The following is a 17245-nucleotide window of genomic DNA, read 5'->3' as shown; positions in this document are numbered from 1 at the left end:
ACATTGCTCGCCACCTTCTTGACTCCATCTACTGTCTACTAAGTTCAAGTCAGCAGACTCTATTAAGAAGGCTGGTGAGACCGTATCTTCCTTGAAAGCTAAAAGAACCACCTGAACTCGTGACTCTACAATGGATAAAATGGAAAGCCTTGTGGAAATGTGGTACATAAGTTTTGTATGCGGTACCATGGTGCGCACTTTGTTTACATTCCACAGGTTGCCGGTTAGTGTCTTTCCCATTTCACTCTCCCTCCCTTCATAGAGTTAAGATCATCTACATTATAAAGTTACGTACATACATACAGTAGTGTACATTATAATGACTTAAATTAAACTACCTAAATGTTCACCTTCATAATTTTTACTTTCATTAAACCTTTTACTGTACTATGATGCAGTCTCGCTTTGCTTACTCTTAATGGAAGTTCAAATCAGGGGTTAAACTTGTTATAATTGGTTCGCTTAACGAAGTTTCGCTTAACGAAGTGTTTTTTAGGAACGTAACCCCTTCGTTAAGCGGGGGTTGCCTGTACCTGCATTTAGATGGAATCTCTTCCTTACTCATGATTTTGTAACACTGTATTCATGAAAACAAGTCTACACTACTCGCCCAGGCCACTGCAAACCTAAAACAATAGGTAGTGAAGATCAGCTGATTCTCAGAGCGACGGCACTGCGTCCTTCCTCGACCGCGTCTCGAGTGTGTGATTCACCTCGGTTCTCTACTGGTCACCCAGCCAGTTTTCCCCATTACGGAGCAAGCTCAGAGCTCATAGACCGATCTTCAGGTAGGGCTGAGACCCCATAACACACTCCACACACCAGGAAAGTGAGGCCATAACCCCTCGTGTTACATTCCGTACCTCTTTACTGCTAGGTGAACAGGAGCCACACATTAAGAGACTTGCCCATTTGCCTCGCCGCTTATTCAACCCGGCCCTCTCGATTGTGAGTCAAGCGTGCTAACCACTACACTACGTGGTGTGTGTGTGTATTTACCTAGTTGTAGTTTTACAGGGCGTGGGCTTTATGCTCGTGTGGCCCCGTCTCCATATCTACACTTAACCAATTTTTCTTTAAAACTATGTACAGGCAACCCCCGTTTAACGAAGGTTCACACAACGAAATTTCGCTACAACGAAGGTTTCATTTTACTACCATCTGCTCGTTTAACGAACACCAAACTCGCTTTAACGAAGTTTTATCCAGGTATTTTTTTTCAAAATTTTAAAGCCCCACCATATCACGCAAGCTGACAGGCTTTTGAATACACCAGGAGCTGCTGGTACTAAGGCCTGCCTCAGGAAAAATCCTGGGACCCCTATAGAATAAAGATCAAGATCAAGATCAAGCCTCTCGTGGACAAGATGTGCAACATTCACTCCCCAGTCAAAACATAACAGCGTCAGCAGCAGCTTGTCTTCCCTAGCTCAACTTACCACCAAAATGCCCTGCAATTGGCCTAGTGTTCATAATAAGACCAAGAAGTTATTCACAGACACGAGAGAGACCAGAAAACTATAGCAGTGCTGGCCACTATCTTGACTCCATATTATACTGTCTCTATTTTCAAGTCAGCAGACTCTATTAAGAAAGCTGGTGAGACCGTATCTTCCTTGCAAGCTAAAAGAACCACCTGAACTCGTGACTCTACAATGGATAAAATGGAAAGCCTTGTGGAAATGTGGTACATAAGTTTTGTATGCAGTACAATGATGCGCACTTTGTTTACATTCCACAGGTTGCCGGTTAGTGTCTTTCCCGTTTCACTCTTCCTCTTTTCATAAAGTTAAGATCATCAACATTATAAATTTACATACATACATACATTAGTGTACATTATAATGACTTAAATTAAACTACCTAAATGTTTAACTTCATAATTTTTACTTTCATTAAACCTTTTACTGTACTATGATGCACTCTCGCTTTGCTTACTCTCAATGGAAGTTCAAATCAGGGGTTAAACTTGTTATAATCGGTTCACTTAACGAAGTTTCGCTTAACGAAGTGTTTTTTAGGAACATAACCCCTTCGTTAAACGGGGGTTGCCTGTACACTCTTTGCTGGCACCACTTCCTCACTCAAACTGTTCCAAGTCTCAACACATCTTTCCAGGAAACTACATTTTTTAACATCTCTCAGACATCTTCCCTTCCTCAGTTTCTTACTATGCAATCTTGTGCTTCTAATGTCATATTCTTCTCTCAGGATTAGTTTCTCATTATCCACTTGATCCATTCCGTTAATTAATTTATAAGCTTGTATCAGATCCCCTCTCTCTCTTCTCTGTTCCAGGGTTGGTAGATCCATAGCTTTTAGTCTCTCCTCATATGTCATCCCTTTAAATTCTGGAACCATTCTTGTAGCCATTTTCTGCAGTCTCTCCAATTTCCTTACGTGTTTTTTTTTTTTTATGGGGGTCCACACAACTCCTGCATATTCCAATCTAGGTCTTATTTTAGTACTTATCAATTTCTTCATCATTTCTTTGTCCATATAGTGAAATGTTAATCCAATATTCCTTAGCAAATTATACGTCTCTCTGAAAATTCTATCAATATGGCTTACCGGTTGATTGTTTTCTTCCACTGTCACTCCCAAGTCCTTTTCCTTTTTTACTTTTTCTAGTTCTACTCCATCTCCTATCTTATAGATTCCCACTGGTCGTCTTTCACTTTTTCCCATTTCCATGATATGGCTTTTGTCCATATTGAATTCCATCTCCCATTTTTTACTCCATTTCCAGATCTTGTTTAAGTCTTCCTGTAGTATTTCACAATCCTCTTTTTGTTTAATGACTCTGCACAGTTTCGCATCCTCCGCAAACAGATTTATGTAGCTGTTCACTCCCTCTGGCATGTCATTTATGTATATGAGAAAAAGTATTGGCACCAATACTGACCCCTATGGCACTTCACTGTCTACTGTTCTCCACTTGGACTTCATATCTTTAACTATCGTCCTTATTTCTCTCTCCTTCAAGTAATTTTTCATCCATCTCAATGTGCTTCCTTTTAAGCCACCCTTCTCTAACTTCAATAGTAATCTTTCATGTGGCACTTTATCAAATGCCTTTTTTAAATCTAAATAAATACAGTCAATCCATCCCTCTCTCTCTTGTACTTTATCAACTATTCTAGAGTAGAAACTCAATAAATTTGTTACACATGACCGACCTTTTCTAAAACCAAATTGGCTATTTGATAATAATTTTTTGTCTTCAAGGAACTCGATCATTATTTCTTTATTATTCTTTCACACATCTTGCATATTACACTAGTTAGTGATACCGGTCTGTAATTTAAAGGTTCTTCCTTCCTTTTGCTCTTATATATGGGAACCACCTCAGCTCTTTTCCACTCCACTGGTACTGTTCCATTTTCTATTGAGCATTTTATGATGTATATAGGACTTGCTAGTTCTTCTCTACATTCTTTCAGTATTCTGCCTGAGACTTCATCCAGTCCCATTGCCTTTTCCTCATCCAGTTCCATCATCAATTTTTTTATTTCAAGCTTGGTTACTTTAATTTCTTTCATATGGACAGTCTCTCTATTACCCTGTGATCTTTCAAATTTGGATTCCTTAGTAAAGACCTCCTGAAATTTACTATTTAACAGTTCTGCCATACTTTTTGGGTCTTCCACCATTCCATTCTGTGTGTGCACTCACAACAACAACTTTCACAGCTATTCTTCCATCTTGACAAATCCCTCACAGCCGACTGAAATTTCTGCTTCAACTACTGATATTGTAACATTCTATTAGAATGTATTGTGCAGCATAATATTAGCAATCCTTCAGAGTCACAGCCAACCACGGAGCCACCTAGTAGGACTGATATCCAAGCCAGGAGCTCCCAGCAATCCCCTTACCTCTCTTGTACCCTGCCACTCGCCAGTAACTATCACACTATCCTAGGATAAATAATCATTATAATCAGCATTATTATTATTATCATTATTATTATTATTATCATTATTATCAATAGTTTATGTTGCTTATGTAGTTTTGTGGCCAAAAACAAAGTAGTACCCTCATTACCATGCCATGATTTACCTTGTATATAATAAATTAAAATAACAGATTTTTTCATGATAGAGTGGGGTTTCCCAATTTATTGTTTAAAAGCACTTAAGTTCCAATGACAAACTGTAAAAATAAAAGGGTGATAACTGAACCATGGAAAGAAAAAAAAAAGAAGAAAAAAAAAAAAAAACAGGGTTCACTGTACTTACATACATAGCAAATAAGTGTGTACTCAAGATATTGCAAAAGCGAAACAACCGATTGTATAGCAGAATTAGAGTAGTAAAAACAAAATATCTTAAAAGTGGAACATCATATTAGAGTGAATCATAAAACAGGGAATACCTGTAGTAAATTCAGATATTTTATTTTTTTCTTTGTTCATATCAATAGAATTTAGACTTGTAATATGCTATACAGGTAACTCGATTTACACGATAGATGCATTCCAAGAGGCATTGCATATATCAAAATTCGCATAAAACAAACTTGTAATTCTCATAAGAAACAATAGATAATAGGGGGGATGCGGGATGTGATCCAAAAAAAATTTTTACAAAATACTCTATTTATTTGGCTAAATTAACATGTTTTTATTATTTACCATTCTAATTACTAGAAGTGTATTTAAAGTAAAGGGAAAAGCAAGAAATAATAGGAGAAAGCAAAAAATAATATGAGAAAACAACAAAACAAAGAATATGTAAACATAACACTCACCGCATCACTGCCTTCACCACTCACACCACAGTCAGTCACCATCTTCCTCTGAGCTTTTCCATTTAATAAAAAATCCACTTATCAAAAATAACCCCACAGTATAAAAGTAAACACTAGTAAAAAAAAATAAACGTTTTCACCCCTCACAAGCACTCACCGTCGCTGTCCACTCTTTGGCGCACAGTTTGAGATTGCGTCTGGTGCTCAGTTTGAAAATGTGGTTGGGCCAAATCACGTAAAGCAAACCAATCGCGCAAATTAACTATAATATTCTTTTTTGGCCGCGTATTAAAAAAAACGCGTAAATTAAACATGCGTGAATCAAGAGTTACCTGTATTTAAGATATTGATATCAATGTTACTAAATAATCACAAAAATTATTTATATTTTGGCCAACTTCTCCTAAAATAATCTATACAGGATACTTAAAAGTTGATACAGAATGCCAATATTATCATAATAATCAAAGTTCTATAAATCTGTATGAACTTGGGATTTATTATAACAATATTTTAGCTCATATCATTACAGGACATGTAACTGTGGTGATATCTGGTAGGTTAGTTCTGGAAACTTCCTATTACATATAAGTTAGGCAAAGTTTGTTTACAGCCATGGATGAAGCAATGTTTATTCTATCATATCAATAGAATAAAAACAAAACTTTTATGATGAGTATAAATTAAGCAACCAAATTTTAGAGTTTATACACCCCATTACTTATAATCACTATGTGCAGCCATTATGAGGTTTTGCTTAAAATATAACATGCTGGAACCTTAAATACTCCTGAGCATGATGGTGCTTCAGGTGTTGCATGAAAAGTTACATAAAAAGAAAACTGAAGACTTATATGGCTATCTTGCATGTTGCCTTGCTTCTTCCAGTATCATGTAGGTAAGGTAGATGTTTCCTTCCCTAGTTTGTCGTTACTGATTCAATGGATCATGAATTTATCAATGGTAACATGTCAATTGCAGTATATTAAAAGAGTGGTAGAAGAAGTGAGTAGGTGGGTCAACTATAACTGACTGTGACAACTGCCTGCTGAAAGTGTGCCTGCCAGATGTGCTTTTTATTTGGTAGTGTTAATTGTGGCAAATTCCTTCTAAATAGTAACACACTATTATGTTCATGAATAGAGTTCAATTTTACCTGTGTTACTATTCAGAAGGAATTGTCAAGAAAACAAATTTTACCTGCTCATTGTATCTTTATTTATATACTGAAATGACACTGTAACGATATTTGATAGTGTGCTTATGTGTGAGAACAGAACATGTTCAATGCTAGCACCTGGTGACAGCCACTAGTTCTGAAAACTCCCCATTGTTCAGTTAAGTGAAGAAATATAAGTACTTCTCAACAAAGGTTGAGGTTTTTTATTTTTATATTATTTTATTTAATCTTTTTTTTTTTTTTTTTTTTATTTACAAGGCCAGTGGATGACAGCGATGCCAATCAAAAAAGAGATCACACTAGGATTATTTCTCTGAATAGGCTAGTCACTACAGAGTTCAAGAAAGACAAAAAATGGCCATGGACATCCTGTCATGTCCATGTCCTATCATACTGAGGAAGTGGCTCCCCTATGTACATAAAACTTTAATTTCAGAATAATAATCATGATAAATGGTGGTGGAAGCATAAAATGCTGTATTTATAAACTCACTTTTAGATTATTCAAAAGACAGTAATGAATATGTCTGTATGATTTACCTGTACTTCCTCAACTGGTTCCTCTTCCTCTCCATCATCATCAGAAGCCAACCCATGAGTGGGCTGACAGGTATCATCATCAGCCATGTTTGAAATGATGGTTGGGTGAGCAGGGGAACAACCTTTCTGTTGCTCAGGTGTGGCAGGACCACTGCCACCTAGCTTCAGCTTTAACTTTAGTGGAGTCTTCTCCATGGTGAAATCTGAAGGTAACAGAAACCAATATGAGGTGTATACAATAGAGTATAAAATGAGTCAGTTTAATGTATCTATTGACAAGCTATGTTATAGTTGCTCCTTCAATAACGTCACTGTAATTGGATTTCTCATCACTCATCAAATATGCAAATGAAATACCTTATGATATTTATACAAAAATACAAAACTCAGCCTTTAGATAAATCAACATTAAAGCATTTCTTTGAGTAATAATTAGTATCATACCATTTTCCATGTGCTATTTTAAAACATTTAGCCATTAAACAATGTGTTTAAATCAAAATCACTTTTAAATTCTACAAGATGTAAGAGCTATTCATATCAGACAATTTTGAATTGCCTTAACTCTGATAAGTACAGTAACCCCTGCATAAGTCAGACCAATTGTGGGAAGCCTAATCCAAGTTATCTGAAAATCTTAGTTAACCGAGGAATTTTTCTTTCTTTTTCACATTTTTCACGCTTATTACCACAAACAGTTGGAATGATCTGTGTAATGCATTACATAAATAGGTACTACATACAAGGCACATGCAAACACATACATACGCGAGTACAGCTACATAAATCTGTTTGCGGATGATACAAAACTCTGCAGTTATAAAGCAAAAAGAGGATTGTGAAATACTGCAGGAAGACCTAAATAGGATCTGGGAATGGAGTAAAAAGTGGGAAATGTAATTCAATGTGGACAAAACCCATGTCATGGAAATGGGAAATAGTGAAAGACGACCCGTGGGAATCTATAAGATGGGAGATGGAGTAGAACTGGAGAAAGTAAAAAAGGAAAAGGACTTAGGAGTGACAATGGAAGAAAACAACCCACTGGTAAGCCATATTGATAGAATTTTCAGAGAGGCATATAATTTGCTAAGGAATATTGGATTAGCATTTCACTACATGGACAAAGAAATGATGAAGAAATTGATAAGTACTATAATAAGACCCACATTGGAATATGCAGGAGTAGTGTGGACCCATCATAAAAAGAAACACATAAGGAAGTTGGAGACTACAAAAAATGGCTACAAGAATGGTTCCAGAATTTGAAGTGATGACATATGAGGAGAGACTAAAGGCTATGGATCTACCAATCCTGGAACAGAGAAGGGAGAGAGGGGATCTGATACAAGTTTATAAATTGATCAACGGAATGGACCAAGCAGATAATGAGAAAATTATCCTGAGAGAAGAATATGACATTAGAAGCAAAGGATTGCATAGTAAAACGCTGAGAAAGGGAAGATGTCAGAGAGATGTTAAAAAATATAGATTCCCACAAAGATGTGTTGAGATGTGGAACAGTTTGACTGAAGAAGTGGTGTCAGCAATGAGTGTGCATACTTTTAAAGAAAAATTGGATAAGTGTAGATATTGAGACGGGGCCATATGAGCATAAAGCCCCGGCCCTGTGAAACTACAACTAGGTAAATACAACTATTTAACAACTGTATAACAGCCATTTTGCCTGTTACCAACAGTATCTTCAACAACCTAACTGATGTAGAAGACAGTCTTGCTCTTATAATCCATAGTAGAATTACAAAACAACAATAAGGGCTACAAACTGAGTGAAATCTGAGGGAGACACAACCACACTTGTTGTCAGCTACCTGTGTAAACACTGATCTTGGTGATGGTGGCCTGGCAATGCCATTGCAGACACACCCATTTTGCATATCTTACAGCTCCAATAACTTCTCATATGACTTCGATGATGAAAGAGCTATCAGTAATGTTTTAACCAGTATATAAATCAAATGGCCTAAAATTACTCACAAGGCAAAAAATGCCTACCGGTATACTCAGGATTGAATGTAAAATTGATGCTGAAAGTACCCAACTTATCCGATATCTGGTCCGACTTAACGTGGGTTTACTTTACTTGCAAGTGATGCATTACATAAACTTTACAATCATCTACCTACACCAAGTTTGCTATGTAATTATGAACTAAATTATTTTTGTATCATAAACCTGTTATTGAGTAAAAGTAACGAAAAGAAGGCTGAATAGTAAACTAACTACAAAGTCTATTAAGCAACACAGCTTTTTCTCATAATACAATATATGACATTATAGAACTTTGAGAGCATTTTATGTGATTTCTTTTAATAATAATTCAAAAATTCAAAATAGCAAAACATTCAAGTAAAAACAACTGAATAAACAATTTTTTAAAAATCAATTTTATATAATTACACAAGACACTCAAATTGAATAGATATGCAACAACTTTAGCTGGAAAGTTCCTGGTGATAAAGTCGTGACTTATCTTACCAATCTGGCATCTTGAAGATTCAATGGCCAAAGAGAAGACCCACTTTGTGCAATTTAAGGTTAAAATATTGAGAAGAAAACCTCATTCCCTACATAATGTCCTGTTGTGTGATATCCTTTTTTTTTTTTTTTTTTTTTTCTAAAACACATTGGGATTACAATGGTAGTTTTCTTTCAACCCAGCTGCCCAGCTGCCTGGGTGTGCAGACAGGTCATGTTCCCTCCCAACCATATTGTTTTGAAATACACAAATATAACAATAATCCACTAAATGTACGCTAAAAAGCTAAAAAATTAATCAGCCAAATTTCCAGTGGTATAAACAATAGCAACTAAAAATTAAAGCTATGAACTTGCTTACAGTATTGATAATTCAATGATTATAATTTCAATCCGTATCACTAGTACCATTAGTCTTGATTTCTATGCAGCTATGAGTGAAATGCTACATAACCATTAACCCCTTCAATACAAGATTGTATGCATGTATGAGAATCGGCTCCTCGTACACACATACATGCTCATACGCATGTACGACATTGGCATTGCCATCTCCATACAATAATCAAATGCTTGCATTATGGCTTGGGGTGGTGTCTGAGGCCTTGTAAGGGGGCACAGACACACTGGGGAGGCCCTTCCCACTATTCTGATAGCCAATCAATATGTTGCTTTAGGCCTACATCACAGTCTCTTAGTAAGTCTGCTTTCAGGGTTGGAGTCTCCCTCAATTCTGAGTGAATCTATCCTGCCTCTGTTGGCTTCATAGTAGCCATTTCAGCTTGTATTGTGTGTGATTTTTTTTTTTATTTATTTTATTTTTTATTTTTTTTATTTATTTTTTTTTTTGGCTGCCACATGTGACACCAAGATTTCTGATTCCGACTTTGAGTATCATTATGGTGATGATGTGAGTGATGATAGTGGTGAAAGTGATTATGAATATGAGAGTGAAGATGATTTTATTGACGAAATTGAACCCATGATGGACCATGGGTGGCGAGTCTGCAGGAGAGCTTATATTGCGGGGCGGGGGTAGCGAAAACAGCCTTGTGGCAGTGCTGAAACAATAGTGTCTTGTAAACTCCTTGCTTCTTATGTTTTTTGTGTTCAGTAGTTGGGTATATGGTGAATGTGTTCTTGTATGAGAATGACTTTTTTTCTTAGAAATTTCTTTCAAATATTAGGGTGTCTTCCAAGCTGCAGCGTTTTTGTGTTTAATGCAAAATGTATACGTACAGTGAAAGATTATTTTACTTTTAACACATCCTTCAAAGTCTAGTGGTGGTGGTGGTGGTGGTGGTGGTGGTGGTGGTGGTGGTGGTGGTGGTGGTGGTGGTGGTGGTGGTGGTGGTGGTGGTGGATGTGATGGTGGTGGTGGTGGTGGTGGTGATGGTGGTGGTGATGGTAGTGGTAGTGGTGAGAGGACGTCCCTGAAGCCTCGCCCTGGAGGGCAAGGATTCAGGAGCGTCCTCTCACCACTACCACTACCATTACCACTACTACCACCACCACCATCATCATCACCACCAGTGCCACCACTACTAGACTTTGAAGGATGTGTTCAAAATAAAATAATCTTTCACTGTGCATATACATTTTGCATTAAACACATTTCTATTATGCTTATTAATGCTTTTATTAATAAACTTACAAAGATAAAAATGACTATGAAAAAGGGAAATGTTTAAACACAAAATTATTCCTCCATTTTGCTACTTCCTCCTCTGATGTGTCACCATTGTCGTTGTCTGTCTCCGATTCTGTGACTTGACTTGGTGTGTGCGGTCTGAAGAAGCTTGTTAGCGATTGCTGTTTTTTTTCTTTAGTTGTTTTTCTTTGAGAAGAACCTCATAGCACGTCATTTTTTCCATGACCCCTCTGATGACAGCTGTGCTTCTTTCAATATTTGGGTAATTCTATTCCAGAATTTTCATTGACTGCACCAACAAGTCCATACACTCAGACAAGTTGGCTGCTGTGAGGGCTCGCTCCAGTGTATATGTCTTCCTTGCTCTCTTGGGCATATCACCGCCAGCTGGAGATGCAGAAGGGCATTTGTGAGCCATGGTAAACACTGGGCATGAGAGAGGGAGATATTGTCACAACCACGTGTAGGTAAACAATGAGGCTGCTTGGCGCGCAATTCTTAACTAAATCGCCGCGTGAATTTTGTCATTTCTATGTCTTTGTAAGTTTATTAATAAAAGCATTAATAAGCATAATAGAAATGTGTTTAATGCAAAATGTATACGTACAGTGAAAGATTAACTTATTTTGAACACATCCTTCAAAGTCTAGTGGTGGAAGCGGTGGTGGTGATGGTGGTGGTAGTGGTAATGGTGCGAGGACGCCCCTAAAGCCTCGCCCTGGAGGGCGAGGCTGTTTAACCAAGGGACGAAGTGGATGTGCTGGGAGTCACGCTCATGAGGATCATGTGGCTGTTTGATGGAAAGGGGCTGGAAGTACTGTACAAAGCTCAGGTCTGCTCTTTTATACTAAAAAAAAAAAGTCTAGGGAGTTGGGTATTCATTCCTTACTTTATACGGTCCCTTCTGGAACGCATCTACCGTATAAATCGAGGACTACCTGTATTGTGGATATCTATAATAATTGGAATCTGGCAACTCTTATTAGCAATGGGATTCATGTGACTTGGCCAACAAAGCACAGTCTTGTAGAGGCATCCAGGGATGACACACACCAGCGCATTGCTTGAGGGGAATAGGCTACGTGAGTAGGTTTACGAACGGCGCTGTGAGGGTTGGTCTCTGTCTCCCAGATCACTATCAGAATCACTACTGGAGTCTTCACTTTCTTCTGTCTCAATAAAAAAAATCACTGTCTTCATTTTCATCACTGTCCTCACTACCGAGTAACACTGACATAACATCACTCGGAGTAGGTACCGTTTCCTCCCTTCGGGTCATGGGGGTTGCCAGATGTCGCCTCGAAAAGGGAAAAGATGACCTATTGTGAGGGAACAAATGTCTCAAGGCTCAAGCAGGTGAGTAAGAAAAGATGCCAGATACCTCCACTTGCTCTAGGACCAATAGTGAGGGGAAGAGATTCAAAGGTTTAGCGCGGAAAAATCATGATTATATGTACGATCCCCGCCTCTCCGCACACGACGCTGCAATCATACATATATAATCACCGTACTTTAACCCTTGTGCAACGGGGTAATTATAAATTAATCATTCCCATCTACGGGTAAAATGGTAAACTTAAAAAAATCACAGGAGATAGTTTTACTCATGAAAATACGTTTCTCTTTGAAATTCTGAATACATTGATGTACTTTGCAGCTTGCTACGATCTCTGACAGCAAAGTTATTGCTTATCAAATATTCCTCCTGATAGCCACAATGTAACCTGCCGTGGAGAAACAACCCTCAGTGCAATACCAGCGCACCAATTCTCTCTCTCTCTCTCTCTCTCTCTCTCTCTCTCTCTCTCTCTCTCTCTCTCTCTCTCATGTTAGGAGGGTAGATTGTATGAGAATAGGGAAAGATGATTGATAAATTAGATGATCATAATGTAGCAACATGTATATATCACTAACCATCTCGTTGTTGTGATATCTCCCCTCATGCGGAGGGGACGTTCCACCCACAGTGTCATGGGGTTGCTAGATGTCTCCTCCAAGATGGAAAGATGTGAGCCTAGACTGAGATGAAATAGCAAAACTGGCAACTCAGCTCGTGGACAGTGTTGCCTGATACATATACTCGGCCTCCGACTTGAGTAAGACAATGGGAAGTTTAAAGAAGTGGCGCGAAAAATCATGATTACATGAACAATCACTGCCGCATGAAACGTATCGATGTGATCGTTCATGAACGATCACTGCCGCACAAGAGTAAAAATTATGAAGTTAAACATTTAGGCAATTTAATTTAAGTCATTATAATGTACACTAATGTATGTATGTACATAACTTTATAATGTTGATTATCTTAAATTTATGAAGGGAGGGAGAGTGAAACGGGAAAGACACTAATCGGTAACTTGTGGAATGTAAAGAAAGGGCACATCATTGTATCACAAACAAAATTTATGTACCACATTTCCACAAGGCTTTCCATTTTATCCATTGTAGAGTCACAAGTTCAGGTGGTTCTTTTAGCTTGCAAGGAAGATACAGTCTCACCAGCCTTCTTAATAGTCTGCTGACTTGAAAATAGTAGAGACAGTAGATGGAGTTAAGATGGTGGCGAGCAATGCTATTAGTTTTCTCGCCTCCCTTGTGTCTGTGAATAATATCTAGCTTCACTTCGAGAGTAAGAGACTTCCTGGTCTTCTTAGCAACGCTAGGCGACATTGCAGGGCGGTTTGGTGGTAAGATGAGTGAGGGAAGATGAGCAGCTGCTGACGCTGTTATTGTTTTGAACAGGGGGAGTAATTGGTGCGTGTATTCAAAAACCTGTCGGCTTGCGTGATACAGCGGGGCTTTCAAACTTGGAAAAAATTACCCGGATGAAACTTCGTTAAAGTGAGTTTGGTGTTCGTTAAACGAGCAGATGAATCCTTCATTGTAGCGAAATTTCATTAAGCGGGGGTTGCCTGTACATACACATGGTGAAGCAATCCATCTTTTCTTGTTTTAGTGGCGGGAGATGGCACGTATTGGACGTACTGTTTACATTACGTAATCACTTGTCCAATTTTGTTTGTATGGCAGTGACATAGTAGTTGGTGGTTAGTAAATATACTATACATTTTTCATTGTTCAAGGGTGGTTATATTTTCATAAAAAATAAACAAAAATTTTCAAAAATATCCTTCACAGGCTATCCATGTGAATATAATGCACAAGTGAAGTTTTGACTCTTGCTTGAATGAGTAAGCCATTTGGATGTTCTATTAATAAGGGTATAAAGGCACCTGGCATGTGTGTTGCTATATGACGAGGGAGCGGCCCGTTTTCTCCACACGCCGAGTAGGCTCCAGGAAGGATTATGGTATTGGAAATACTTGTAACAGCTAAGTACTGAGTTTACATCATATAAAAGGCTGAATTAAATAGTACTTAAGCTAACATCATAATGTAATGATTCAACATACCAATCCAGGTCGCTATCGGTCAAGTGTCCAAGCTTACTTGAGGCTGGGTGTTGCCTTACAATACAACATTCATCTTGGAAGACGCACTAGTATTTTTAAGGGTATTTTTTAGGAAAAAAAAAGTGCATCTTGTAAGTCATAAAATACGGTTACAGTAATGCAAAGAAAAAAATAAATGATAAGAATAATGCAATATCACATTACCCTTATGGATAATCTCATCCTTCCTGCTTCTTGATACAAGGGGACAGGGATCAAGTTAAAGTCCTAATGGTTTCTTGACTCCTTCACATCCAGAACAGAACATACACATAAGCCAATACTGTACACACTGAGGTTCTCCACAACATACAGGTGACAGTGGTTTTCCACTTGGTGATACACAATAATTATTGAGAACAATTTTTGAGTCCAGTATACAAGAGCTCTAAGAAGCTCTACTCACCAACCAAGTAGTAATCAAGTAACAAACAGAACTCCATGTGCTACATTTTCCTAATCAGAGGCTTTTTTTGCACAGTTTGTCTGTTTTTGTTTGATTTTTCTCAAAATGAAATATTCAATGCATTAATGCATTTATGGCCACCATTGATAAAACAAGTATAGATAGTTCAGTAACTTGGGTAACAGTGAAACATAGACCAGTGATTTGTCTACAAGCAATGACACAGCTTTGAAGAATAATCAACCTATTGATGGGGTAAGCAGGAAGGTTGTGGATGATATTTACAGAGACAAAAGGCATAATTCCATCCCACCACTGAATGATGCCAATGGCAGGCTATTAGCCTGGCAAAGGCCCTGGGCACTGGAAATCCTGCCCAGCTGACATGTCTGGACGTGAAGGGTAATGCAGACTACATTCTACCATATATGCTGGAATATAAGATGAGTTTTTTTGCCAATTTTGAAGTTCCTAAATCAAGCGGCCATCTTATATAAAAGAATAAAACACAACCCTTTAACCCTGTGGTAAACATGAAGTGCCACAGTACTTTGGAATAAATTCTATAATGTATGTCAAAAAAATCATATATCAAATCAATTTTTCCCATAGAAATTAATGGAAATAGAATTAATTCATTCTAGTGATATGAATTTATCCCCCAAAAAAATTTAACATGCTTTAAATACCAACCAAATATAGATTTAATATAAGATAAATACAATGTTTATTGTATGTATGATATAAATGTACTATATTGCCCAAAATAACAACTTAACCCGCAAAACTCGGGACACATCGATAGACATTCATCACGCAAGACTCAGGGCACGTCAATATACGCTTAGGCGTTTTTTGGCTATATTTTGGCTATTTTCTTCCCATTTTCTTTGCTTGTGAGCTGGCAACATTCATCAAGAGTAAACATATGCTATACGTCACTGTGTCACCAACTCCCACAATGGATGGATGGTGATAGTGACAGTGATTTCATGGTGTCCGATTCCGCCACCTCTCCAATGCACCTTACTTCTACACCTTGGGTCTCTTGCCATGTAGCGAGGAGACAACATTTGAATGAGAGTGGTATCAGAATAGACGACAGGAGAGAGAGAGAGAGAGAGAGAGAGAGAGAGAGAGAGAGAGAGAGAGAGAGAGAGAGAGAGAGAGAGAGAGAGAGAGAGATACAAAGGGCCCATTTTCTATCGCTTTAGCCAAGGTCGCTAAACCCAATCAGATGCAAGGCCACAAACACCAATAATACTACTTCATTCAACCTGTGATATTTTGGTAACCATAGCATTTAGAGACTTCTGGTTCTTTGCATTGCAAAGAAGAGTAGTTGCTTGTGGGCAGAACATCATTTGTACTCACTCATTTATTGAATTTCCAAGTGTAATCAGTATGTGAATACAGGCTATTTTGTGTGTTTCTCGCCAAACCTGCCGAGTTAGCGTGAGCATAAACTCCCAACTTGCATTTGTACTTACCGACGCTGTGGGGAGGAGGAATTGGTGAGTTACCCATGCCTTACTATTGGTATGCCACATGATCTGGTGTTTCTCTTTTAACACCTTATGTACTTTAAAGGCCCTGGGGTTCTCAGAATGATACACCAACAATGGTTTGACTTTACAGTTACAGCAATACTCCACTTAACGAACATGACAGGGGGTGTCAAAGCTGTTCGTAGAGTGAAAATTCGTTAAGCGACGTAATTTTCTCATAGGAAATAATGGAAATAGGGGGGATGCGTTCTGGGCTGGTCCCCAACATACCACATGGGTTAAAAAAATTATATATCGTTTACATGCGTATTGGGCCACTGGTGTACCACTACTTTTATGAAGTCATATGAGTCATTGGAAGTTAGAGGAGCTATGTACAAATTCTCTCACTGATAGCTCCACTGTAATTTGTGCAGGAGCAGATCAAAGTTTGCCGCAGTGAGACAGAGTCTAGCGTATTGCACTAATGCGGGTAACGTGTTAAGCAGCAAAAACACGTTGTTAAGCGGAGCAGAAATACAGGTCAACCAACCTCTTTGTACAGTGGAGCGGGAGAGAGTGAGACAGAGGCAGCCAATACCAGCACGAGGAGCTGGATCCAAGATTCTTTAACATCAGAGCAACCTCCTGCCGTGAAATGGCATCCATGAACGTTTGGAGGGAGGGTGACGAGGTTGCTATCAGGTTGCTCTGAGGTTGCTGGGAACACCACCTCTGGAGGTGGTGCTACTGTCTTATATATGCATTTATGTTCACAAAACAACATTTCTATTACCTTTTTACAAACCTTGCTCCCAAGAAAGGATTATTTTGTAATGCATAAAATGAAATCTTACATGGAATACCAAAAATTAAAGTAGACAAGGCGGAGACTCACGGCAACTCGGCCACTTCTTCTTCTTCTCACCCTTTTAGCTTGTGTGTTGCTTTCACCACGATATCAATTTTATGTTTCCACTCCTCTATTACCTGCTATAATGGATATCATATCTTAGTATTCATATACGCTCATGCCATGAGCATAACCTTGACTCCGTGGCACTGAGTGATAGTGAATTACTAATGAAATAACGCGGTATTTCATTATTGATTCACTATCACATCACTATCACTATCACTACCACACTAATGACACTGAGTGATAGTGAATTACTAATGAAATACCATGGTATTTCATTAGTAATTCACTATCACTCAGTGTCACGGAGTCGAGGTTATCCTCATGGCATGAGCGCATATGAATACTAAGATTTG

The 17245-nt window shown here is 38.2% G+C and overlaps 1 protein-coding gene across 4 annotated transcripts in view; it reads right to left on the bottom strand.

Moving 5' to 3' along the window:
• The window catches only part of LOC123511364 (bromodomain-containing protein 7-like), a 473159-nt gene that overhangs the window by 403587 nt on the left and 52327 nt on the right, over window positions 1-17245 (bottom strand). For 3 of the 4 annotated variants that reach the window (XM_045267176.1, XM_045267179.1, XM_045267177.1), the window contains exon 2: window positions 6473-6675. In XM_045267176.1, the coding sequence (XP_045123111.1) occupies window positions 6473-6667 (195 nt within the window). In that variant the 5' untranslated portion in view covers window positions 6668-6675. The remainder of the gene's footprint in view (window positions 1-6472; window positions 6676-17245) is intronic. The other variant, XM_045267178.1, reaches the window with a different exon arrangement.

This window comes from Portunus trituberculatus, chromosome 31 (assembly GCF_017591435.1).
Source record: "Portunus trituberculatus isolate SZX2019 chromosome 31, ASM1759143v1, whole genome shotgun sequence".
Taxonomy (NCBI): Eukaryota; Metazoa; Arthropoda; class Malacostraca; order Decapoda; family Portunidae; genus Portunus; species Portunus trituberculatus.
The sequence above is the reverse complement of the archived record's forward strand: the minus strand, read 5'-3'. Positions and strand labels throughout refer to the sequence as shown.